The sequence below is a fragment of the Filicampus tigris genome, chromosome 1 (genome assembly GCF_054856515.1).
Source record: "Filicampus tigris isolate MCC_2025a chromosome 1, RoL_Ftig_1.0, whole genome shotgun sequence".
NCBI classification, from domain to species: domain Eukaryota; kingdom Metazoa; phylum Chordata; class Actinopteri; order Syngnathiformes; family Syngnathidae; genus Filicampus; species Filicampus tigris.
The window spans coordinates 31,726,930-31,753,620 of NC_141217.1; the positions used below are offsets into that span (position 1 = coordinate 31,726,930).

Sequence of the window (26,691 nt, forward strand, 5' to 3'; positions counted from 1 at the left end):
TTTGCAACATAAAATGTGTACTTTGCCTCTCAAATGGTCCCACTGAAACGCAAACGTGTGAACGGGTCTGTGTTTATTTGGCAAAATGCAGAACTGCCAAATGTTAAGGAATCACTGAGTGAACGCTAACTTGTTACGCCCGTCACACATTGAGAATATTGAAAAAAATCGGAGTAGCAGCTGCCTCCAACTCCGCTTCCTCTATGCGGGACTAAGTGCAGCAGTCCCTTTGTGTGTCCCTCCTAATCAATCAGGGGAAAAAAGCGCATCTTGTGTGTGAGCCTGTCTTTGCACCGAGCTGAAGTATATTACCATGGCAAGGGCCGCTAAACACACTGAGGCTATGTTAGCTTGCTTGGCTGGCTGCGTCCAGTCTGCGCGTGCTCTGTCTTGACGTAAAAGCGTTTAGTGACATTGTCTTTATGCGCTGTGAATGGAGAACTTGTTTCAAGCTATTTGTAACTTGTTTTTATTAAGCTGTTGCTGTTAAAGTGTTAAAACAATCATGTCTATTATGCTAAATAGATGAATAAACTCCATCTATCGTGATAAATCATGTGATACTAACATGGATCTGTGTGTGAAACACGGTAAAATGGCTCTTCCGATGAACGACGTGGAGCATGCAAACAGGTGACCAGAGATCTTCAAATCGGAATCATTTCGATTGGAATGAAAAAAGAAAAAAAAGGCTCCATGTAAAGCTGGTGAGTTGTGTAATTTAGACCATTTTGTCTTGCTTTTAAAATCAGTTGCAATAGGGCCCGTGCAAGTTGCGTCATCGCTGACGTCGCTACTGGGGTAGCCACCATGCTGGGAGCGCACCGGAGGCGACGTGACTAAGACACCAATTGTTTGTTGGTAATAAAGTGTGATGTATTAAGTAAAAATGTCCTTTACTGGAATAGATAATTATTCTATAGACTTTTCAGTAGGATACTCAAATACTGAAATATTTGTTAGCTGCAGCCCTACATTCAACCGCCATGTTATATTGTCCTATTTTTATTATATAACAAAAATTCTTGCTTCAGGGATTCTGGGATTAACCCGAATAAAAAGAATTGCTCCTTGAAATTAGTAATGTGCTCCTCAAATGAAGTCACTGATTAGCAAAAAAAAAAAAAAAAAAAGAAAACAGTTATTTCGAGCCTTGAATAGGATTAACTGTTTCTGTCAGACTGCATTAGTCAAATGCTGCTGATTCTGGCGTGACAGTCTTGGTCATCTGTAGGGCTGCCACGAACAATTATTTTGCTAGTCGACTAATCGCAAACAGTAGTCGACTAATCGTGTCATATGCAAATCATGATATATCACACATGCAAGCAGCTGCTATTATATAACCATCAATAGTTTACAGCTTGGATTATTTATGGTATGTGACTTTTTGACAGTTTCTGGGTCCTAAAAGGAGACACATTGGACAAAAAGGCGGATAAACGGACGGCGGAACGGTACCCATGCTGCAGGCGATAAACGGACAGGGAATTTTTTGTAAAATACTGAGCCCAGCTCTGCTAGTATGCATAAAATAACCGTAGTGAATGTATCTACAATATCAAAATGTGGTATGCAGCTGAAATGAAAACATCCATCCATCCATTATCGATACAGCTTATCCTCACAAGGGTCGCGGGGCGTGCTGGAGCCTATCCCAGCTGTCTTCGGGCAGTAGGCGGGGAACACCCTGAATCGGTTGCCAACCAATCACAGGGCACACAGAGACAAAGATCCGCACTCACAATCACACCTAGGGGCAATTTTGAGAGTCCAATCCACTTAGCATGCATGTTTTTTTCGAATGTGGGAGGAAACCGGAGCACCCGGAGAAAACCCACGCAGGCACGGGGAGAACATGCAAACTCCACACAGTGAGGCCGGAGCCGGGATCGAACCCACGACCTCTGAACTGTGAGGCGGACGTGCTAACCAGTCGACCACCGTGCTGCCCGCATAGAACATATTCTTGAAAAAATATTTTTTTGTTGACTTCACCCCTAAAGATTAGGAGGAACACATTTTTTAGCACTATAAATTAGTACATTGTAACGAAGCAGGTTATGTGTTTTATTGTTAGGTGCTGCCATTGAGGGCTTGGGGCAAATATCGTAAAATCCAGTGAATAACGCACCCGTGTATAATACGCCATGCCAAAATAATCCTTAAAAAGCATTTTTCCCCCCTCTGTACTTGTGTATAATACAGTCCCCCGATTTGCTGGTATTCCTTGTTACCAGAGTGCATAATATGAATGAATAGATTCAAAACATACCAATAAAGTGTAAATGCTTTTAAATCCAGGGTAAAAACTATGCTTATCTTTTCCCGTAGATATGATTAAGATCTTTCAAATTATTGTTTTTCAAATGATGTTTTTGAAAATATAGTTCTTGCATTCTTAATTTAAGCTATTTTTATTTTATTTTTTTACTTTGCTTTTAAATCTCTCTAATTCTATTTGTAACTGCTTATAAATACTGTATTTTTGTGAAGCAAATTGAGTTACGCTGTGTATGAAATGCATCGCACTATAAATCAGAGATTCTCATTTATCACCGCTGCGCTGCCATGAAAGGGAGGTTTGCAAATTTTTGTTGAAAATGAGCCCAAATTTTCGACTCTGTTGCCAACAGGGGTTAGCCATGACACTGCATTACCCACAATGGTTCTGTTTACGTCTGTTGACATTACTAATGCGCATATGCAAAACGGACAAGGCTTAGGAGCCAGCCAGCGGGAGAAGTGCGAGACCGGGCAGTTTCAAGAGAAAAACAGTGGCAAACAAATAAATACATGGATGAATGACTCGTCTATTCAATTAATTGATGGCGATTTTTATTATCTGCGTCATCGTGACTCGTGACAGGTCGACTAAACTTGGCCGCCCTAGTCACCTGGCAGTAACAGACAGACAGAGGAATATACTTTTTATTGAGGTGATATTATGAATCTCTCTAGTCTAGTTCTAAGCAGCTATTTGTGTCAGCCAACAATATTGCAGCGCAACATGCTGGGAGCTCAAGTGGGATTCATAATAAAGTCTTTTGTGATACTTTTCTACTAAATAGTTCCTAATGAAGTCAATTCTTGTCTAAGCTCACCAGTACAGCACTAATATTTGCAGTACTGTTTTATTGTCGGTCTACATGTAGGTAAACCGTTTGTGTTCAATCTGTTGCTTAAAGGGTAAAAGCACCAAGAAATAGGTGTTTTGCTTGTTGTGAAGTGAGTTGAGTTGAGTGCACTGCCACCATAAAGCATTCGTTTTTCAAGTCTGTGCTTGCAAGTGAAAAGCAAAAACAAAACAAAGGTCAAACGATGGTTCGTATCTCAGAAACCCGTAAATTACGTCACGAGTATCCCAAGGTACCATGTCCGCGTGAATTTCATTGATGCGGATACAGATTTGTGAGTAAAAGAGCCTTGTTTAAGCACAATAAAGCCTGAATGTATGAAGGCGATTAGAGAATTCCACCGTGAACCCTTTAAAGCAGTAGCTTACCAAATTCAAATCCAGTATGGTTTCATTGCTTTGCAGGGCCGACAATGACTGACTGCTCCCGAGAGACAACATGTTCTCTTCTTATGAAATTTGCTGGCAGTTCGAACAATGTGAAAATTAGTCAGACATGAGCACTACAGCCCCATCACTAACTCGGCCAATTTAATTTGGAAAATAAGTAAGATGGATGTGTCTTTTTGGAAAAATGCTGTAAATCATGGCTCATAAACGATCACTCATTGTGGTCGTCTTCTTTCCAGTGCCTAAGCTGGACTCATCCATGGGATACACATATTTGTGAAAATACGATACATGTTATAAAGGACTAGCTATCACTGTGGTGCCAGAACAAGTTACAAACAATCCATCAGTGCTACAGCACACATGGATTGGGAGGCATGAGGTGATAAAAAACATGCTGAATGAATGCGTTGACTGAATCATACCACTTTGTTGACACTGCAAACAGTCCGAAATGACAAAAAATAAAAGTGCAACAAATAACAAGCGCTTCAACCCAAAAAAACCCAAACACGTTTTCAATGTTTAAAATAGCACAATCCAGGCAAATCAATCAGTCATTATAAAACTTTAACGGCAATCTTGTTCAAGTGTGCAATGAATCAATGCAAACGTGTGGTAGCAACATTGACGCGTATTAAGAAGCTCGATGGCGCTCTGACAAAATACCGGAACCAATGAGCCAAAACAAAACACCCCAACGGCTCATCACCTTGGTGATGACACTGTGAAGGAAAATCAGTCAGGCGACCGAGTCTCAACAAGCATTAGAGGACCAAATGATATTTGGCCAAACCTTTCCACTTATGACTATTCTACAAGACAATCAATCACAGGCTTAATGTGACCTGGGAGCAATCACAGCTGGTGCGATAACATGTGGCTACTAGTCAACATCTACACGTGTTTCATAAAACAATATGCAGACGCTTGCAAGTGTCATCACTTAGCAGTCGCTCTTAGAGTTCTGTTGAAAGTTGGGAGAGGTGAAGACATTTCCTTTCACTACCACTTCTTCACTCGCTGGCTTTTAATTCACTTCGCTTACGATCAGCTTTACCACTGCTGCGGACACAAATCACTGAATCAGTATGCACTGCCAAAGCTACAGTAGCACTTATGTCAATAGTGCCACTTAATCCGGCGCCAGTTGGAAAAATCTATCACGAAATAGGTCATTTTATATCACAGTGACAAACCAGGGTACATTTTCAGTTATTCTATAGAAAATTATGCAACACACTGTGACTTCTTCCCTTTTCCCACTATATTTTGAAGTGACATTTAACAGACGTTATTCACATGAGAAATGCATCCTGTAGTACTGCTATATTAATTTATCAAATGTAAACAGAAGCACAGTAGCCCACATATTTTTACACAAATGTAGATGTCAACCTAAACAACAATAATCCAGCCCCAGCCTTCCTGTGTGGAGGTTGGCTGTTCTCCCCGTCTCTGCGTGGGTTTTCTCCGGGTACTCCGGTTTCCTCCCATATTCCAAAAACAGCATGGTAGATTAATTGAACACTGCAGATTGTCCCTAGGTATGATTGGATTGCAAGTGTGATTGTTTGTCTGTCCCTGTGTGCCCTGCGATTGGCTGGCAACCGATTCAGGGTGTACCCCACTTACTGCCCGAAGACAGCTGGGATAGGCTTCAGCACGCCCGTGACCCTCAGATACAGAGCTGGGAATTTGACTACAAATTTGCAGTGCGTTTATCACCTTCCGCCTACAGCCGGGGTACCCTTCCGCCATCCGTCTATCCGCCATTTTGTCCGTCCGGACCAAATAGTAATCGTCTATAGGCCAGTCTGCCTATCATTTTAAACAGGCTTCAGCTAGCGTTTCCGACTACCAACTTCGACAAACTTCCACTCACACCCGTCTTCTCCACCACTTGTCCGTCTTTCCCTCTGTTAATTACTTCTCGTAATCCTTTCATGAAAACAATACGTGTAAGAAGTGTAGCTTATTTGCCACCGTGGAAGCTGTGATTTCTGACTGAGAAGCGAAAACTCAGCGAAGCGACGCTCAGTGCTGGCTAGCTTCTGCGGCCTAAGTAGCACAGCGCTTCCCTCGATCTCTGACTAACCGTGGTAGGTGATAATGCAGGGTTCTAAATGAACTTTTCTGAATACCAGCCAATGTGGTTGGTGACACTATCAGAATATCCACTTTTTTTCAAGTTTAGCTCCACTGTTTTTATCTACCTCTACCTGGTTGCATTCTAGACTGTAGTGTGAAATACACGCACTGCCAATGGAAGTATTAAACGTCATTGTGGAGCATTATGGCAGAGTATTTATTGGAAATAAACAGCAAGAAACCTGAAGAATGAACAGCAGCGGCTGCCGCGAAAGGTAGTGAGGGGGACAGACCAACAAGGAGTAACTGCCTTATTTATTCAAAAACTTAATCTTAAATCTCCTCGTGCTCAAAGAATTAATTATTATTGGATACGTAGATTTAGCGCACGCAGAGAAGTGTCTTGCTGTCACACCCTGTAGACCAGAATTACAGAAGATGTAAGCCTTTGGCCAAATTGTTTACTGTTACACAAAGTTGTTTTTTACACAGAACAACCACAGCATCAGGTTAATTTAATGTGAAAATATACATTCTGCCATCCTGCCTATGTCCTTGGCCAATCACAACACTTAGAAGAATCCAAAACACTATATGCCTTAGTAATCTATTTGATTTAGGCAGTTTTGATACTACAAACATAAAGCATGACAAAGAGGGCTCGGCTGTCAATAAGTGAAGCATTAGCTCTTCTCTTTGATTTATTGCCATCTGGTAGGAGCCCATGTTTCTTCTTTCCCATGTTTCTAACCCTAACCCTTCCAAACAGTAAATAGAATTTCCGTCAATTAAATGAATTATGAACTATGAATTTATACTTTAAACCACATTTTTGCTAGAAAATAACTAGCAAAGACTAGCAAACAATGCTAATGTTTCTAAAACGGATCATCTGGTCTGGGTGACCATTTTTCATTCAAAAACTCAGGAAAATTGCATTAGATTGCACTTTCAATTTTATCAATTTGTTTTGGAGAATTCAGTAAATACCTAAATACTCTCAAAATGCCCTTTCTAGTCAGCGAAATTGCCACACCCCCTCCTTCCCATGTCTGGGCGGGAGTCAGTAGAAGATAAAGACACAATTCGTCCATTTAATAATCATTGTACATAATGTCCAGATACGGTGATCAATAAGCACCAAAAATTATGTGGACATCTCTACTTATGCACACTTCAACCTCTGAAAATATCACAATGGTTAGCCTCTCCATGGCTCACTTATGAAAGAATGAGGAAATGAGCATCTTACAGGCAGTTTCTCTTATGCCAGATTTGCTATTTTGATAAATCCCCTACATGCACGGCGCTACACAGGAGCTAGGACAGGGGTAGGTAACTCTGGGTCATATCCTGCCTGTTTAAGATCTCCCCCTACTCCAACACACCTAATTCTTCTAAGGCTTCTACAGAGTGTGCTGATGAGCTAATCGTTTCAATCTGGTGGGTTAGAATATAGAGAGATCTAAAACAGGCAGGATAGGGCTCTCAGGGAACCGGAATTCCCTAACCCTGGGCTAGGGGGTGCAATAGCCCCATCAGAAATCTGTCTAGCCCCCATGCAGCTCCACCAGCAACTTATTCATTCATTCATTCATCCATGTAAGTTTTAAAACATTAAAAAGTTCACATCTATGCATTCTGTTCCAATATAATTCCTGTTTCAGTGTTTGTGCTGCAGCTGTACCCTGTGTGTGTTTGTGAGGGCAGGGAAGGGCAGGTTGAGTCTTCAGTTACTCGCGCATTAGATTAGAGCAGACATGTCCAAATTCTGCTATGCGGCCCACTGTCAAATTTTATACGGCCTGCGGCCTCTGTCATACAATAGATAGATAGATAGATAGATAGATAGATAGATAGATAGATAGATAGATAGATAGATAGATAGATAGATAGATAGATAGATAGATACTGTATTTTCCGGACTATAAGACGCTACTGTTTTTCCGAGGTTTTGAACCATGAGGCTTATAGAACGGTGCGGCTATTCTTTGGATTTTTCTTCCATCGCTAGGGGCACTAGCGGACTCAGTGTGTCGCGGGTTTTCAAAAAGTATTCATCAAAAAAAATAAAAATGAAAAATACAGCCATATTGCAGAAAGACACATTGTTTCAAAGAGATGAGTGAGCCTCGGAGGCTTTATACATACCCACGGGCACTCATAAAAGGCGCATGATCGACCAACGAGAGCACAAGTGGATTAATACCTTGAGCTGGTTGGCTGCGCATCATCGCAGCCTCTCGCTAGTCTCGTCCACGCTGACAAACGAACAGCCCTTTTGAACAACGTTCTGTTCGGAAACTCATAGCGTTATTCAAATGTACCGTTCGGCAGCTGTGTTTACAAGTTGTGAACTTGTGAGCAGAGCGCACTCAGCCACCCAGCAAGCACGAACGTGCACAGCACGACAATGACGACGAAACAACGTTATGTTCGGAAACTCATAACGTTGTTCAAATGTGCCGTTAATTTAGTCATGGTCAAGCCGGATAAGAGGATAGTACAGTACATATTTCCCTGTTGTTGAATTAAAAAGTGAAGAGAACATTTAATTACCAGTTGTTATTCATGTTTGAAATGCATACCTGTCAACCCCAGGGTGTAGCCAACTGAATCTTACAAAAGTTGTAATTTGCCCGTACATATCTGTATACTCTATAATCTTAAACATTGCACATTATTTTCAAATGGCTGCTGTCACGTGACGCAAACATGATGTTGCGGATATGGTGACAGCCTGCACAACACTGTAGTGTGCTCTTTTTCATGTGCGTTCCCTGCAGTAACATTGTACTCACAGGCATAGTCTGCCCTCTAGTGTATGCCCATTTCACTGACAAAGAAAACGGTGGATAGCGATTTTGTTCTGTTAACTGACTGTTGACATTGAGCACATACCTTATCATTTTGCATGCAAAGTCGCGGTATGTCCTTGACTGGAACATCTCTAGAGCCTAAAAATCTCTCCAAACCCGACGGTTCATGCTCACGCCAGCTCCGCTGTACACTACGACCCGGAAGTGGAAGCCATGCCCGAGACCCTTGTGAGGACAGGCGGTTTGGATAATGGATGGATGAATACTTGACGGATTAATTGATCATTAAATCGTGTGTTGCAGCTCTAGTTGAGAGTGTGACGTTTAAAACTTGAATCTCAATACCCATACGCCAAAGGCAGATGAGGACAGAGGAGACGAGGCCAAATTTGAAAAGCCTAAACTACAATTTTAGCTAGATGTGGGGGTCAGGGAGTGTCTTGTGGAGATAAACTGAAAATGGAACATTTCTGAATACATTTTAGTACAGTCACCACTTCACTTGCGAGAACTGCCGTACTAGCGAATATTAGCACGCTTGCTTTGATAAAGAATAATCTCTTAAGAATTTGAAGAGGATTACTCATATATGTGACTGGGACAGTGGTGAAAAGTAACAATATAAACTTTTAAGGAGTGGAAGGAAAAAGAAGACTCCTGCTTAGGACAGTAAACCTTGACAAGAAGAAAAAAACTAGGTCCATTCTGGACTAGGGCCAAGCCTTATGGGGTACCACCATTCCATGGGGAAACCACAAATACATAATACGGTATTCTTTTCTGAAGTGATAACATGGGGAGATCCATCGTTCTCCAGATTGAAATGACATGGCAAAACACTGGCTGCCCCCATGCACCAGTTTGCCTACAGTATGTTGCCCGATATGTAAAATGAGCAGAAATTCAATATTTTCTTTCAGCTAAAATTAGACAACGGAGTACAACATAAAATGCTCTCCAAGTCTTTGACTGGAACCGTGAAAGTGGAAGAATGTTTTCATAACATTCTCCAGAAAGCTGTTCAGCTCTTCACATGCCTTTCTATCTTCATCAAACTTGCAGGACATGCAGCACTCAACAGATTAGTCAGAAAACATAACGTATCATCAAGATTATGGCAATGTGCACACACAAAAATGTTATTTTTCTTATATTTGTTTAAAAAAAATAGTGGACACCAATGACTGTCCAGCAAATCTACATTTTAAAAAAAGAATTCACACGAATCCTGATTAAAATGCTTATTTTTAAAATTGGGTAAGCTAGTGACGTAAATATCGACGGGGCAACCAGTGTGATGCACCAGGGCCCAGATGGCGTTCAGGGCCTATGAAGCAAGGAGGGAAAAAACAGCTTTCAGGAATTTCAACAGACCCCGATTTTGTAAATAGAATAGCTCAGGGCGGGTCAATCGTGATGAGTGGATGGTATGAGAGGAGGAAAGGATCATTTGTCCAATCACCAGTCAGTCAGGATGAGTCTTGGATGACGTGACGTGGAGCGCGCAAAATAGGAAGGACAAAAATTAGCAAGGTGAGGTTAATGTTAAAATGACTAAAATAGATTTGTTTTTTTTTAATCAAACCCAGGCAAAAGATAGCGTCCTTCACAAGTTGAGCAGTAGCATGCAAGCTAGCTGTATCGGTGAAGCGACTTTAACCCTACTGCCGCGTACTGACTTCCCCACCACCGTAGCCTCAGGGGATTAATTTGGCGGATTCGGCTGTGCCCACCATCTGTGGACCCGTTGCACGGATTACTCTGTCCACACATCAAGGACTCTAACGGAAGCGGTAACGGAAGCGGGCATAGACTAGGGCTGTCCCGGCTTGTCGACGTGGTCGACGTCACCGATGACGTAAATATGTCGGCCCACACAACATACCGTCGACGAAGGGTGTGATGACGTAAATACGTCGGCACGCACATACCGTCGAGTGACGATGATGTAAATACGTCAACACATGCATACCGCCAGTTGTAACCAAGTGCGCACAGCAGAAAAGGAAGGAGAACAAAAAAAATAGGAGAACAGCATAAATGGCGGCGGCACGCCGGTTTGTGCGTTCAGGGCGGGGAAGAGGAGATGCGGCTTCACGAAGTAGCTAAAAAGCGGACAAGAAAGTCCAAAGTATGGAAATATTTCATCGAAAAGTCAAACGAGTTGGTCGTCTGTATCCTTTGTAAAGCCGAGTGATGAACGAAAACCTGAATCAACGTCACCCAGGTGCTGCTGGAAGATGACAGAAAGCAAAAAGCTAGAGGATCGTAAGTTCTTTTAAGTAACTAGTAACCAATATGACCCGGTTTTACTGAAGTTGCTGTTATGTGCGACGTATTATTAACGTGCATTGTTAAGTTTCATTTCTCGAAGCAGCGGGTTGCAGTCCAAATTACAGCGTTGCGTTTCAGCTTTGTGCATTATGGGGCTAACGTTAGTTATTTCTAACCCGGGCAAATTGTGTTGGTGCTTGCAGCTAACGTAACTGGTTCCGTTTCTTTATGTACCCACAAACGGTAACACGCGACATCTGTTTAAATATATGAACTGCTGCTGTCCCGGAAAGCTCTCAGTAGTCTCACCATCTTTGTGCATACCCCGGGCGCAAAATCATTGTGATAAATTTCAGTATGCGCTCTGCTTTATCCGTCTATTTTTAAGTTGAAAGCAAACTGATGTTACACAGCCCGCCCCCACATAAAAAAAATAAAAGAGGAAGACACACCAGAAAGAGCATCTGAAATCACACAAAGTATCCTTAAAATGATTGTCCAGAACATGAGGCCCATTGCACTTGTGGAGGGTGTTCCTCATTGGACTTTATTCATAAGTTATTTATTTTTTTAGTCATCCTTGGGCCATGACGATATTAGATCGGTAAGGACTTTAACGTGTTGACGATCTCATAAAGCCAAAAGATCGTTTGATCGTCTGCAGGACACATTCTATACAGTTTAGCTCTATGGCGGCTCAAACCCGCTGACGCATACCCGACCAATCGATCACAGCTCGCACAGTGCACCGTACGTGACACTCCCGCCTCCCTGTTTGTATAGCGGGAAGCCATAGCGGAAAGTCACCACGAAGCAGAGTTGGTCCCGAAAAGAAACTGGGAGTAAGTTGCCCCAAAAGCAGAAGGGTCAATTGCTTACCTGAAAGTGACATGTCAAAGATCACGGCGAAGTGGGGTACATCTTTGCCAAGGCAAAGCTTTCCCCCAAACCGGGGATTACAACTCCGTGACTCAAGCTCCGCGCTGCTGTATTGGCTGTGGAGACAGAACATGGACATGATGCTGGATGAGCTCTTCTCAGTCGGCATAATGGTGACTGGCTTCATCTACAATGAGGAAAGACCGTTCTACATTTATGCCCACAATCGTGTGCAGTGCATCAGAGGTCCGTAAAGGCAGACAACTTTGTGCAGCACGCCAACGACGACCCATCTGATCATGCCACCCGATCACTGACAGCTGACCAGATGGTCTTCTTAACATGACTCACAGCATCTGCTTTCCTCATGAACAGAAGATAGATTGCATCATCTGGAAAGACTTTCGACCTTGTTGACCCCCCGAGTCAGACATAGAAGTACAGACAGAGGTCACTACTTGTGTCACCAGTTCATCACACAGCAAGCTTGGAAGTACGCACTTTGAATGGTTAACGACAAGATGATCCATCGTTCCATGATCTGAACCACTTTATCCTCATGAGGTTCACGGACGTGCTGGGGCCAAGCCCAGCTATCTCCAGGCAATAGGAGAGGCACACCCTGAACTGGTTACCGGCCAATCACAGGACAAGACAACCATTAATTCAAATTAATGATCCTTAGAATTGCTCCCATCACTGTTGGTGTTTAGGGTTAGCTGATTGGGTAGCCAGTTTGGTGTGAAAGAAACAAAAAACTTTTTTTTTCCTTTCTTGAGAAAGAAAAAGACAAAATGTGTTAAAATGCAGATTTCAAACTATAAACAAGATGAGTGGTCAAGTCATGTAATTCAAGTGTAACTCCAGTCGAGTGACTTTGATACCAAGTTCCAAGTCAAGTCGTTCCCAAGTTTTGGCAAGCAAGTCACATGTAAAAAAAAAAAAAAAAAAAAAGAAAATTGGAAAACTCAAGTCTAACTCGAGTCAAGTCATATGACTTGAGTCCCCCATCTCTATAACTAGAGAGTGTACAGTAATGTGAGTAAATCTGAACGTTTAATATTTTTTGTACATCCACTTATTTCCGTGTTCTTGTCTGCATTTATTTACAGTTTCCCAAAAAAGACTTCCACGTCCATGTGGACTTGGCTTACCCTCTAGTGTGTTTTTATTGGAAAATTATTAAGATCGCTGTCTACAGTACACCGTGCTCTCAATTCCACATATGGTCAGGACAGATGAGGAATGGAACTTAAAAAAAATGCTTTTTCATCCCATTCATCAATTAATAATAATAATAATAATACAATTCATCACTTATTAAAAGAATCCTTAGTTGCGGCCCTACATGAAACACATTTGATGAGCTGCCTGGACCGTGTCGCAGATTGCATTCATAGATAAATATACTGTAGTTGTTGCTAAGTTGCTACCACACAGTGGCTTCATAAAGAGCATTTCCACTGCAGACAGGACCAGGCATAAGTTGCAGTCAAGGAATTGATTGATTTATTCGTACAAACACATTTTTACAATAATATTTCATTTTGGCTCTGGCCGTAAGTTATATTTTGTGAGTGTATAGTTATGCTTGTGGCACTGCTGTCTCTTGAGGAGGATCTCAGCAGAGACTCAGCCGGCCCACAGTGGTTGGCTATTATTTTGCAAATACAGTATTTGTTCTACATTGTTCAATAAAACAGTCCTTTTTCATTCAAGTTGACAGCTCACGGCTCGCTCCGCATGCTATTAAATGATGACGGAACAAAGTAGCAGATAGCAATTCTGGTATGAAGATGTTGTTGGATAATTGATGTTTGGCTTTAATTTCATAAATACGAGGAAGGCTCAAAAAGACAATGACTGTTTTAGTTGATAGTTGGCATCATCCAAGTATCTTTTTTTTAAGGGCTGAAATGTTTTTGTGTTCTCTGCAGTAGTTATTTAATTACATAAATGCAACACACTATAGTACTGTTGTACATAGAGGGAAAAAAACAAAAATAAAATCGATGTACCAGTAGTGTTATCCTCACTTTAGATGTTTTTTTTTGTTTGTTTGTTTTGTTTTTCCGTGTAAGTCGGTTCAAATGTCACTTGGAGTATGAAAGGTAGCCGACCTCTGATATAAGGTGCTCCAATACAAGATCTGTACAATTTGGTGGTGTAGCTTTCAATCCAAAGTAGTGCAATTCAATAGCACTGCCGATGACACTGGCCTTAATAAATACAGCAAACGTTCAATTCATAGCTCAGAGAGTGTCAAAAGTGATCGTTGCTACATTATTAATACATCATTTTTTGATATGCTGCTTGCACTGGCTCTCATTAGACTGTGCAAGTGCTCATAATGTTATGATTTCTTGCTGCCGATTGTGCTAAAATATTCCCATGCTGGCATGCAAAAACACTGAAAATGTCGCCCCAATCCAACGCTGTCAAGATCAGACACAGGCAGGCAGGGATGACATCATTTAAACCGAAGCCTCGAGCTTCGCCCCAAACATTAAAGGGTATCAAGTGCAACGTGACTAAAGGACTGACACTTGGATTTCATTAAGTGCAACACAAACAGGCAACTTGGCAGCAACTGTGAAACCACACAATGATCTGTCTCTGTCAAAAGACATTTAACTACAAAACACTGTACACAGCACTGTGTGCAAAGTCATATCTGAGCGCTTTCAACAGGCATCACTCAGCACAAAAAAGCTCTCGTGATTTATTTCTGTATGTATACTCTACTTGTATGTTAGACCAGCCGTCCGTGGAATATTTACGACCGTGCCGCACAGAGAGAGAGTGAGCAAAAAAATGTTTTCTCCATGATCCAAGTCTGACAGAAACGTTATTTTGAAAGTCAGGTGCATTTGCCTTTGCCTCTGTACACGTGTCAAGCCACTCACCTCAGTCACATGATATGGTAGTCAAAAAGTAAGCCCACAAGCTAGCAAAAATAAGGACAAATGATTAGCAAGCTGGAGGCGGCACGGTGGCCGACTGGTTAGCACGTCCGCCTCACAGTTCAGAGGTCGTGGGTTCGATCCCGGCTCCGGCCTCCCTGTGTGGAGTTTGCATGTTCTCCCCGTGCCTGCGTGGGTTTTCTCCGGGCACTCGGGTTTCCTCCCACATTCCAAAAACATGCATGGTAAGTTGATTGGTGTGATTGTGAGTGCGGATGTTTGTCTCTGTGTGCCCTGCGATTGGCTGGCAACCAGTTCAGGGTGTCCCCCGCCTACTGCCCAAAGACAGCTGGGATAGGCTCCAGCACGCCCCGCGACCCTTGTGAGGAGAAGCGGTACAGATAATGGATGGATGGATGGATTAGCAAGCTGCATTTAGGAGACAAAAACTGCAGTCCAACTTCAAATACGAGCTTATTGCGACAGGTGATTCTCACGCATTCTGCATGCTCTGCATAAAAACCACAAAGAAAGCAATAAAGCCTTCAAAACTGCCCCAAAAAAGTGGAAGTTGGCCAAAGTTGGTAGATGGAAACGCTACCGGAAGCCCGTTTAAAATGATAGGCGATTACTATTTGGTCCGGCCGGACAAAAAGGCGGCTAGACGTACGGCGGAAAGCGATAAACGGGAAATTTTAGTAAAATGCGCAGCTCTGCCAAATACCACATACAAAATTGGCAAAAAAACAAATGGCTCTCTCACAGCTGCGAATTGATTCTCATTGTTCACCCCAAAAGAGCCGTTCAAAAGAATGAGTCGTTCGCGAACACCGCAATACTGATATACAATCTCACTTGGATGTTGACATCCAAATTATTTTCTTTGCTAAGTAAATCAAGACAATGGAATATTCTGATTCACTGAGCTGCCGATGGGTTGCAAGCGGCCAAACTCCCTTCGTCTGTCACAGTGACGACCTGAGGCAAACAATGAAGTAACGAAGACAAGGGGGTTGGTCGATAAATTGTTTAGCTGGGTTTCATTGACAACTTAAAATAGTCCCACACACACGCAAACGCTTCTGTGTGTTGTTCTCAAATGCAGTGGGGTGTCACACGGCGCATGCGCTTCTCCCACATACAGACGTCACACATAGACATCGGCCTTCGTTTTTAACATACTGGTACTTATCATAGTTTTTTTCGCTTTTTAATGAGACATCCATACGCTTTGCATTCTGCAATGACAACTTTTTCATAGACCAGAATCCTGTGCAGGTACTGCTTGTAGCAGCCAAAAGCGATCCAGGCTCGCCTTTCAATGAGGCAATGTCACAGCTCCACTTCCAGCAGGCAAAGAAGGCATGAGTACAGATGCCTTTTCCATGTTTGTAAAGAAAGGTGACGTCATCGGAATTGGATCGCATTGTTGGTGCAGCATGGCGTTGTTTGAGAACGCGGACTAACTGTAAAGGATCGCGAAATCTACTTTAAAAAGATCTTATTATCATATGGAAAGCAACTTTCTGGTCCTTATGGGATTACAGAGTGGGAGAAAGGCGTTTCAAAGTGGCCCGACGTCCAATGGCCAGATATTCATCTGTACTTAGTGGAGGCACCCAGTGTTTACACGAGAGAGAACCTACGAGTCTTCGGATGCTTACAAATACAGTCTGTGATATGTGGCCATGTACAGACCATAAAACATCACAATTTCCATTCGGAGATTTGTGTTTTGCCCCCGTCTGCCAGTTGTTTGTTTGGCTACCGGATTCCCTTACCACCGCAGGCAACGGACGACTGTCTTATCCCGGTAGACGGCTCCCCTGCGCCTCCCCACCCCGTTCACTGTTAGGTGACACAAATTTTGGCATCGTATGGTTTTCTTCTGCATCGAACAAATTTGATGAAACGTCGTCTGCATGTCCCAAATACCTCCAAATGAGGTGCGATAGCTTGATTTCAAAAAGCTAGCTAGCTTTCAACACTTTTGGGCCGGTTAAAGATGAGTTATTCCGCCGTGCGCGTGATGAACACAGAAATACTGCATGAAAATCAAATTGAAAACAAGGCAACGGAGGAGATTCCGCTGTACATCATATCTAAAAACAGACGCGGAAAACATTTTTTTACACATGAAAATGGCCCCACAAAAAATGTCGGAAACGAGTCAATACCTACACATAAGAAAATGTCACCAGGCAACCACTTTCATCTTGCTGGGGTGTTCTAGGATGCCCAGCTGGGGAAAACGGTGCACGGAAGCTCATTGCTAAATGCGTTAGCTACCAGTTACTAGCTGGCAGTAGTAACAAACATACCTTGCCATTATTCCGCAATTCATGACCACGTACTCAACATTTCAAGACACAGAGGTTAAACTTCAATCAAATGGTCACGATAACTTTCCAGAAATAAAATGAGCACCGCAAAGGCGGGCATTCCCGATGATGTCCTCAATCCAGTCCGTCCGTTTAATAGCCTGCAGCCGCGGGCCCCTCCAGTGTTATAGAAACAGGCGGTTTCCTTTTGGAATTTCGAAAAATTGTAACCCCTTTCTTCGATTTGCACACCCGATTTTTTGAAACTACTCAAAAACTATGACAACACCACACCAAAAAAAACCCTTGCTCTCCCCAGCTAGGCAAAGAATGCCTACCGTTCTTTTTCACCAATTATGCGCCGCGTGCCGCTTTTGATGACATAGAACGGAAATCGGTCTACGGCTGCGCTCTTAGCCGCCACGGCATCTCAGACAGAAAGGTCCCGTGCGCTATAATAAGTTTGCTTTAACGCAGCCAGTGTAACCAAAATGTGCTTGGATGCAATTCTTCTAGAAAAAACATATCTATTTTTCCTTATGACCACTAAAGGTACAGTTGAATAAAAGGCACTTTTTGCTCTACAAGGGCAGGAATGTGCTCAGCGATGAGCCTTAGAAACGAGCTTCTCAAACGAATGCGGTGAGACGAGTGGAATGCTGCGCATGTTTGAAAAAGGTTAAATACGAGTCTACATGAAAGCCTAGCCAGGAGAAACAGCAGGAAAGTCACCATGCATACTTTGACAGCAGCCTGACCTTTAATAGAAGAAAAGCTCCCGAATGTTTGAGATAAGTGGACAGCATGTGCGTCACAGCTGGAGAAATTCATCTCAGAAAATAAAATAGTTGCACACTTGCATTGGAGCAAGCTTGTTTAAATGTCAGGGGGGACCTCTCGAGCTCCGAATGTGATGTCTCAATTTAATACAAACGCTATGTTTAAAACTTCCAACGTGTGGGTCAGACGTGACGTTTTACAGGAAATGTCAGGCACAAAACAGAGTCACCTTGCTGCCACTATCGACGATCCGAGCCCACGGCATTGACTTGCATGTTACTGAAGTGGAAGTAAAATGCCTCTCAGCATGTTTCCCACAATGCTCCTGGAGCTTCATCATTTCATGTATGGCAGCTTTCAATATGGAAGTCGAATGCTGACATTCGAGGGCGGCGTTTAGCACAGAACAAGTACCCAGCTTGATATAAACTCACTATGCAATGCAAGACGATTCACCGTTTCCAAAATTGAAAAACCACTTCTTAGAGAAACCTTACAATTGATGTCTTTTCCTTGTTTATTACGGTTGCAACTAACTAATTATACGCGTCATTGATTAATCAGATTTTTCAAATCATGTTTTAAATTGCATCCCTTTATTGAATAACAAGACATTATTTCAAGTTGACAATGTAAAAAATGGACTAACATTAATTATGATTCAGCAAGTAAAAGCCAATGTATGCAAATGATTAAAAAAAAAAAAACAGTTTTCTTTTTTGGAAGACTACAGAAATCTGAGACTATTTATTGTTCAGAGGCTGAAATTCTGGGGATTTGGGAAATTTACTCCAAACAATTAACCGATTATCAAAATATATATCAATTTGATCATCAATATGTTGTTGATTAATCAACAATTTATTAATTGATTATTGTTATTTGTTACTGTTTAATGATGAAATAAAACCAAATACGAAATCGACAGCATGTAAGGACGAGGACGGATGGGTTCAGAAGACGATTATTTTTATGAATAAGGACAAAGGGACAAGGACGGAAGGGTATCCAGGTCGCAGACGGAGGACGGAGCGGAAAAAAAGGGTCAAGTGCCCAATTCTGCAAATAACCATTATTTTTGTAAAAGATTCAACTGACTATTTTTCCATAATTTAAACATCATTCAGTTGCAGGTTTGGTTCATAACACCCGTCAAAAAAAAAAAAAAATGTGTATCATTGTTTTCCAAAGTAAAAGCAAGTAAAAGGCGTTTGCACGTTTGTCTTAAAGCAGAAAATAGTTGTTAATTAAAATTATACTATATAAATACATAATTATTAATTTCACCATGTCTTAGCTGTCGATTAATTGTCCCACTTCTTCTTGATAATACAGTAGGAAGCATCTGCAAAATTACCTAATGATTGATATGGAATGGGACAGGAATTAATTCAATTTCAAGAAGAAAATATGGCCCATCTGGTAATGCTCAAGTGTTCACAATTATCAGTGTGTAAGTTAGTGCAATGCTGGAAGTCGACTCAACGAGCACTCAAGTCTGGAAGCATCTACCGCTGAGCCTGACTGTATCTCAAAGTAGCAATTTCCCTTTGACAAAGGATAGTCAGCCACATAGCAACCCACTTCGTCTGAGTTCCCTTGGTAACTAAAGGGAATAAATTACAGGTTAACATGGAGAGCGCAAATGTGCGTGTGTGTGTGTGTGTGTGTGTGAGTAACTTTTAAGTAAAACTGCATCGCCATTATCGATTCAAATAGCATGAAGCCATCACTTTCTAGTATCGGCTCACATGCTCGTTTTTGAGGAAAGACCAGTGCAAATGAAAACAATGTCATTGACCATAACAGCCTTGCAATGACTCATCACCCATTCATGAGACAGCAAAGTGCATCATTTGGCAGGCTGGAAACGAGGTGGCCATGTACAGTATGTATTACTTACAGTAGTACTCTGCAAGCCTGTTCTGAAATGCCTGTAGGTCAGAATTTATCATGTGTAATGTCGTCATAGCACATCCGCAACGTTAAAACAATATTTCAAAAATAACATTAAATAATTTTCACCATTTGTCAATTATTTTTCACGATTTGTCATTTACTGAAATGGCCTTCACTAATTTGTGATGCCATTCTGCTTTCGGGATTGCCTTTCAACAGAGTCACCTTATGCAATATGATTACAAAAAAGACATGATATTTGTGTTGCATATTAGGAATGTAACAATACGCCATACATGTTTCTAGCCCATTTATCCCCTAAATTGAATCCCGGACCCCCTAATATTCTAGAGATTTTTTATTTATTTATTTGCTTTACTGTATGTCCTTTCTGGTCAAATCCCCCAAATATACAGCATCCCCCTTGCCTGAAAAATGGTTTGTTCCACCCAACAAACCCTCCCACCTCTTACTATCTGTGAACTCTGTGACCTCTTATGTGTGATCCTCCAGTTACTGTATATACAGTCATGGTGTAAATACCTAGTTTAAACCAGGACATGAGCAACATATCTTAACTTCTACCACTCTATACCAACACACTACAGTAATCACTCCTCCATTGCAGTTGATACGGTCGAGACCACTCCAGCAATAAGGGAACTTCACCATTTAAAAATACGGTACCAAGGGCCAATGGGTAATTTTGGGGGGTGGCCTTGCCAGAACCAGCCGAGGCAGCCTGCCAGGCCGGCACGGGCGGGATCGCCAACCCTGCGAAGGGCGATTGCTGCCACCGCAGGGTTCCGTCGGCTTTCGCAGCTGTTGAAATCCGCGGGAAGGGCCCATCAACGTCCAGAGCCGGCGCCGCAGCCCGCGCTTGCCGGCACGGAGAGAGCAGAGGGGCTGACTGAGAGGAGCAGCCAGTGAGGACGAACTGCCGTGGGGTACAATCGCGCCGCGGCTTCGGTGGCAATATATTCTATCCGTCCTACTTCGTTTGTGCTTCTTCAGCACGGTTAATAAGGAATCCAAATTTAGCACCGACATTCTACAATCTGAACGAGAGGGTGGAATAGAATGCATGTGTTAGTCTCGATCGCGTGGCAAGACTGAAAAAAATCATAATGCGTCTCTGGTATTGTTCAGGGAGCCAGGCAAAATGTGAAGGGCCGTAGTTTGGGGACCCCTGATCTACAGCATAAACTGAGCTGATTTGAAAGTACAGGGAGTCCTCATTTTACCAATGAGTTCCGTTCCGTAACGTGAATTTCGTCCTATGTTGGATTTCACCGTTAAAGTGGGAATTTACGTCAAAATACTTTGTATGAAAAAATGAAAATACATTAAAATAAAAACACAAGATGCTGTACTTAGCATTACTGCTGAGAAATGGATGGAGAAGGACGAGAGGAGGGCGAAAAAGGCAAAGATACTGCCGGCGTGCAGACACGATCGAGACACTTCGCGCATGCTCAACCGCAAGGAATGCTGGTCTTTGTAGTACAGGGAGTGCGTTGTTTGGCGCGAAACCACCGCAAATACACAAGCGGAGGTAAACAAGCTCAGAGACGCAGCACAAAAGCACACTTTTGGGGCAAGGAGGAACCCGGCTATTTCATCCATGTGGTAAGTGACATGAACATCAAGTGTTTTATTGACAGTTGAAAGTAACAAGCGGAAATGACGTCCATTTGAGTCATGACGTTGTGTCCGTACACAGTGGGTTATTCAAATGCCGGAGCAACTCTGTCCGCTCAATCATGTAAACGGGATTATCCGAATGTTTCAGAATTCGGAATTTTGACTTTAACCTGAATATTGACTGCATGTAAATGTAGTCTCTATGGTGCTAGAGACAAAATAGAGGAGGAGGCACGGGTGTCGTAAAGTCGAAATGTCGTAGGTCGCGTACGTCGTAATTCGAGGACTGCCTGTACTTCCGTTTTTGTTGTTCTTTGAAATTTATAGTGTCAAACTAAATAGTGGGTCCCCATCTAGTGGTTGACAGTGAAATCACATCCAAAACAAAGGGGATGCAGACCTTAATAGGTAAAACTGTCCCACAAAAAAAAAAAATTCAGCATAATAGTGGCATTGCTAACCCGGAACCCATGATGGTGTAGGGTTTACTGTGTTATCATTACCATTACCGTAATTCTGATTTTTGCCTATGTGTTATAACAGTTGTTACTCTTTTTTAAATTATTTGTTCAATACTGCATTAAAAACAATCTAAGTGCTGTAAATGCTTTAAAAACGGCCTCGGGGGGCATTAAATAGGGTATTTTTACATCATGGATTTCACTTAAGGGGGGCTCTGGAATATAACCCCAGCAATCGATGGAGGCATTCGTGTATTGGTAAATAATGATCGAAAGAAAAGAACCTCCTCGCTTCTGTGTTACATACGCACCCGATTGGCTGTATAACACATGTGACCAGACCATGTCACAAGAAATACACTGATGATTGGCCAACTGGCCCACGTGGGCGAAATACTGCAGGATGTGGATGTGAAAGTAATGTGGACAAAACGCCAGCTGCACTGGGATTAGATTTGCCTAAATCATGCGATTTCAATTGTGGCGTTAAGGGGAATTTGTGTTAACACATTCATTTTGACAGCCCTACTTTAAACATTGCCACTGGAATTGAGGCAGTTGGTTGTGTGTTGACACTGGTTGCCATGTTGACAGTAGTGCAAAAAAAGAATCACCCTAAGAAATGTGGACGAAGAGAGCCCCACTTGCTCTGCGGCTTGTCTTGGAATGTTTCCCCAAGTATGCCAGATATGCGGACTCATGCTTGAAGTCTGCAAACTGATGCGAACGTGTGTCAGCAGGTGATTTTAGCTGCCCTCGCCAAGATCAATACAACCAGCGGGCTACAGATAGCGGTGTCATTTTTGGCCCTGTGTTCCCCTGAATTCCCGCAGACCGATGGGGATATCTGCTCTGCCGCGCCTTGGCGTCCACTCTAACCCTGCAGCGCATAGACCGCATTGTGCGGTGGACTCCAACGCCTCTCGGACATATCATCAGCACATACATATATTCTGGAGGAAATTGGATACCGGTAGCATTCCAAGCCAGTGTTGACAGATGAAACGAGAACGTCAAGTTACAGGAGAGACAATGACACTGATGACCCTTGTAGCTGAAACACTTTCAGTACACTCTGATATGGTCATGCTCATCAATCTTGGGCAACTCTTCCAAGTGTCTGAGTTTGGGAACAGAATACCGCGGTGCCTTGAGATACGAGCCGAATTTGTTGCATGACCACAATTGTAACTCAAAACTCTCGTACGTCAAATCATATTACCGTATTAAAATGAATGCCACCCCCCTCCACACACACCCACAAAAATAAACACGAAAAATGATCGTAATTTGTTTTTAATAAGGAAACTAGCACTCTGTAATATTGCAAATATTTATAAAAATATACAGTAATGACATCATGAAAGAGAATGCAAAAGAATGAATAGGTTTGTGCATCATGATTTAACGCATCAATTCAATTGATTGCGCTGCTCCTCCTGGTGTGACTGCACCGGAAACCGGGGACAGTATAATATAGTCACACAAAACACAAACAAAGAAGAGCTTCACGACTACTGTAACTCAGTAAGCTGAAGTAATTAGCAGTTGTTGTTTTTTTGTAGAGGATAAAGAATATATATATATATATATATATATATATATATATATATATATATATATATATATATAGTATGTATTGCTCCAGTTTTTCAAATATCCATTGCATAAAAGGTTAAAACGCCACAATTATCTATGCTAAGCATTCGTTTGTTTGTCCTTTTCCATTGTTAGAGTGAACATTCTTAAAGCAAATTAGTTTGTTTTCAATCTGTAATATGTTATTTTCTTTGTTTTATGTTTAATTTTAGATTAAACCTTGTCCAAACATCAAGTGTGCACTCGCAAGTCCAAGCACAAAAAACAACAACAACAAAAAAAACAGCTGAACGATGAACCGTTAAGTTGGGTCACTTGTATCTCAAGGCACCAGGGCACATAATGCCCTTCTAAATTTTCAATGAAAAAGTTGGCTGCTGAAAGACAGAGCAGTGGTTCTCCACTTGTGGGTCGTGGACAGAAAAAAATGCCGGTTTCCTCAGTAACGGTGGGACAGATATACGACATTTGGTGGTTGGACATGGTATGAGAGTAGGTTGTCACATGGTACAAAGGTCATGTTCAATTAGCACCATATTTACTGCTTTTCATAAGATCATTTCATATTTATGGCCAAGATGTGGGTTTTTTTTCCGTGTAAATATTTACTGTACAGTAATTATGACTAGTACTGTGCTAACATAGCTTAGTGAAAGACAAAGGCGTGTTCTGACTTGCATACAAATTGAGGCTATGTCATGCCATAGAACAGGGGCCTCTTCTGACCTTTAAGTGAACACCCTGTGTTTGAGAACGTCATTCCTCTTTAGAAATGACTGGTTGATGTTTGAAAGGAGGGAAATAAAGGGCCACTGAAGATTGGAATCCTGGAAAGGTTCTGATGAATATTTTGATTGATTCGTTTATAACAGACAATCGGGATTTTTTCGGTCGTTTAATCACCTGAAATGTTTCGGCGTGTTACTTCCGCCTTCATCAGAGTGTCAGTGAAAGCGGAAGTAACACGCCGAAACATGCCAGGTAATTAAATGACAAAAAACAAATCACTATTGTCTGTTATAAACAAATGAATCAAAAAATACAATGATCCCTCGCTACTTCGCGCGTCAACTTTCGCGCCCTCGGTGCATCGCGGATTTTTCAGAAGCTTTCATAACAAATCAAAAATGAAACGACACAGCCATATCGGTAGCTATATTGCAGAAAGACGCATTGTTTAAAAGATATGAGTTGACTCTGAGGCTTTGTACATACCCGCAGGCACTCATAAAAGGCGGTGACTGGTTCCCAGCGCGAGCTCGACCAACGAGAGCACAACTGGATTTAGTTTTTCGAAACACTGCACTGTATGTGAGCTGACTGGGCGCGCATCATCGCAGCCTCTCGCTAGTCTCGTCCACTATTCAAATGTGCCGTTGATTTAGTCAGAGTCAAGCCGGGTACTTTCTATGAAGTGTTTGCTCTAATAAAGTTTTGTAAAAATCGGATAGTACAATACAACAGCTGTGTATCCGGCACGGACGACTTAGACATCGCCAAATAAAGTGTGAAAGTGTTTGTTAGTTTTGTCTTAGGTTGTCTTAAAACAGCTTACCTTAACTACAATCCCGCGTTGCATTTTATCAAAAGGACTTTGTTGATGTTATCGCGCAAAGATAAAGTCAATGCAGGATTCTCGGGCGGCCGTGTTTCTTCTTCGTTTTTAAATGAAGTAGGAGGCAACAGAGGGAAGAAGAAGAAAAAGCAGGGAAAGAAGAAGGAGGGAAGAAGAAGAAGCGGCCGTTTTTACTTTCAATTTTCACGACGACAAGCGTTTTAAAGTGCAGGATTGGTTAATTACGCGTGGCATTCTAGTTAAGGTAAGTCAATTTTATGATAAAAATGAAAACTTTAACGTAGTTTTTTTTAGCCAACGTTCCGTCGAGATCGTCGGCTGCTGCGGTTGAAGCTCAATTCACAGCCTGCAGCTTGGTATTCATTCTTCATTTTGCATTTTTAAAGTTAAATTGATTCTTTAACAAGCATTTAGAAGTGTGGGAGCCATGTCGGGGGTTCGCAACAGCGTAACAGAGGCGCAAATCCCCCCCAAAATAAAACTGTACAATAAATATTAAACAAGATAATAATAACAATCATAATCATAAGTCCGACTCTACTTCGCGGTTTTCACTTATCGCGGCGGGTTCTGTCCCCCCATTAACCGCGATGAATGAGGGATCACTGTATAGATAACAAGGAAGACAAAATGAAAGATAACAAGGAAGACAAAAAATTTAATACAACTAGGTTCTAATGAAGCCCAGGCAGAATGGCTTGCCATTATGTACTGTATTTGGTAGCCAAAACTACTCAACTTTTTTTCCCTCCAAATCAATTTCAATTGTGTCAAAGCGTGTTATGCACTTCGTACCTTGATTGGCGAATGTAATCCGTTCCATTACCCACTTTCAAACAAGCCCTTGCACACTCTGCAGTTGCTTACTTTGTGTAAAACAGGGTCAGCAAGTTAGTTTGGTGGCGGTCCAAATTTTTTCCTAACAATCCTAAATTACATTTACTTCAGACAAACCTGCTGCAACAAGATCAAAAGCTCGCGGTTTGGTTTTATCACAGTATTGATGTCACGGTATGATAGTTATTGCAATATTGTGTGAAAGCTCACGGCACTGCAATAAGCCTCACTGTTGCAGGAAAGTTCACGGTACACGTTCTGTTCACTAATATATCAAAGAAAAACAGGAACACTCTGAATAAAGGCAACACGGGTCTCGAAAAAAGCCAAGTAACAATAAATAAGATAATCACCTTGTTAGTTTCTTTTTCTGTGATTACTGAGATGCTTAAATTTGCCGGGCAACTTATCACTGATGTGGTGTCCGAGAAAAGGGGTGGAGTCGGGCGAAGCGGAGGTCTGAACAATGGACACCGTTGCCCACGAGACGACGGCACGTCGCGGTGACATATGTGAGCCGTCTCTTCCAAAGATTGATTGCAAAGTCACACTAGGGACCCGGGGCCGCGATATGCGTTGAAAGTTTCCATAATCAATATGTGCTTTAATTCACATTCGTTTTCCCTATTTGATTTTTTTTTTTTTTAATCATAAGATTAATGTACTGTAGCTCACAGCTGGCTTTTGTTTACCTAGCTCGCGGGAGAAATGTTACGTCCGCCAATCAGCCAATCATCAGTGCATTTCTTCAGACATGTCAAATTATCACGTGGGTTATGTAGTCAATCAGGTGCCTGTATTGCGAATACAGGCACCTGATTGGCCGCGTAACACAAACCCGGAAGTGAAGCGTATAAATGCCACACTGACGCGCAAAATTGCATTTTAAGAAGACCGGCTCATTATTTTGGAGCGAAAAGACCAGGACGATAGCAAGCACCTTTTACCGCACCATTCCGTGCTCGCCACCCCTCACCACATGCACAATGAATTGTGCGTGAATTGGGTTGGCTAAACTCATTTTTGAAAAGCGTTTCAGGAGCCGCATGAAACCGGCCGCGGGTTGGCCAGTCGGGCCATTG

The 26,691-nt window shown here is 42.1% G+C and overlaps 1 protein-coding gene across 6 annotated transcripts in view; it reads right to left on the minus strand.

The window, feature by feature from the left end:
• Positions 1-26,691, minus strand: part of LOC147153589 (uncharacterized) — a 69,436-nt gene that overhangs the window by 29,717 nt on the left and 13,028 nt on the right. For 4 of the 6 annotated variants that reach the window (XR_015087067.1, XM_086032602.1, XM_086032588.1 and 1 more), the window contains exon 4: positions 11,590-11,705. The exons of the other annotated variants lie outside the window; for them this stretch is intronic. Coding sequence is in view for 3 of the 4 variants with exons in the window: in XM_086032602.1 (XP_085888728.1) it covers positions 11,590-11,705 (116 nt within the window). In the remaining variant the exon portion in view is untranslated. The remainder of the gene's footprint in view (positions 1-11,589; positions 11,706-26,691) is intronic. 6 annotated transcript variants of the gene reach the window in all.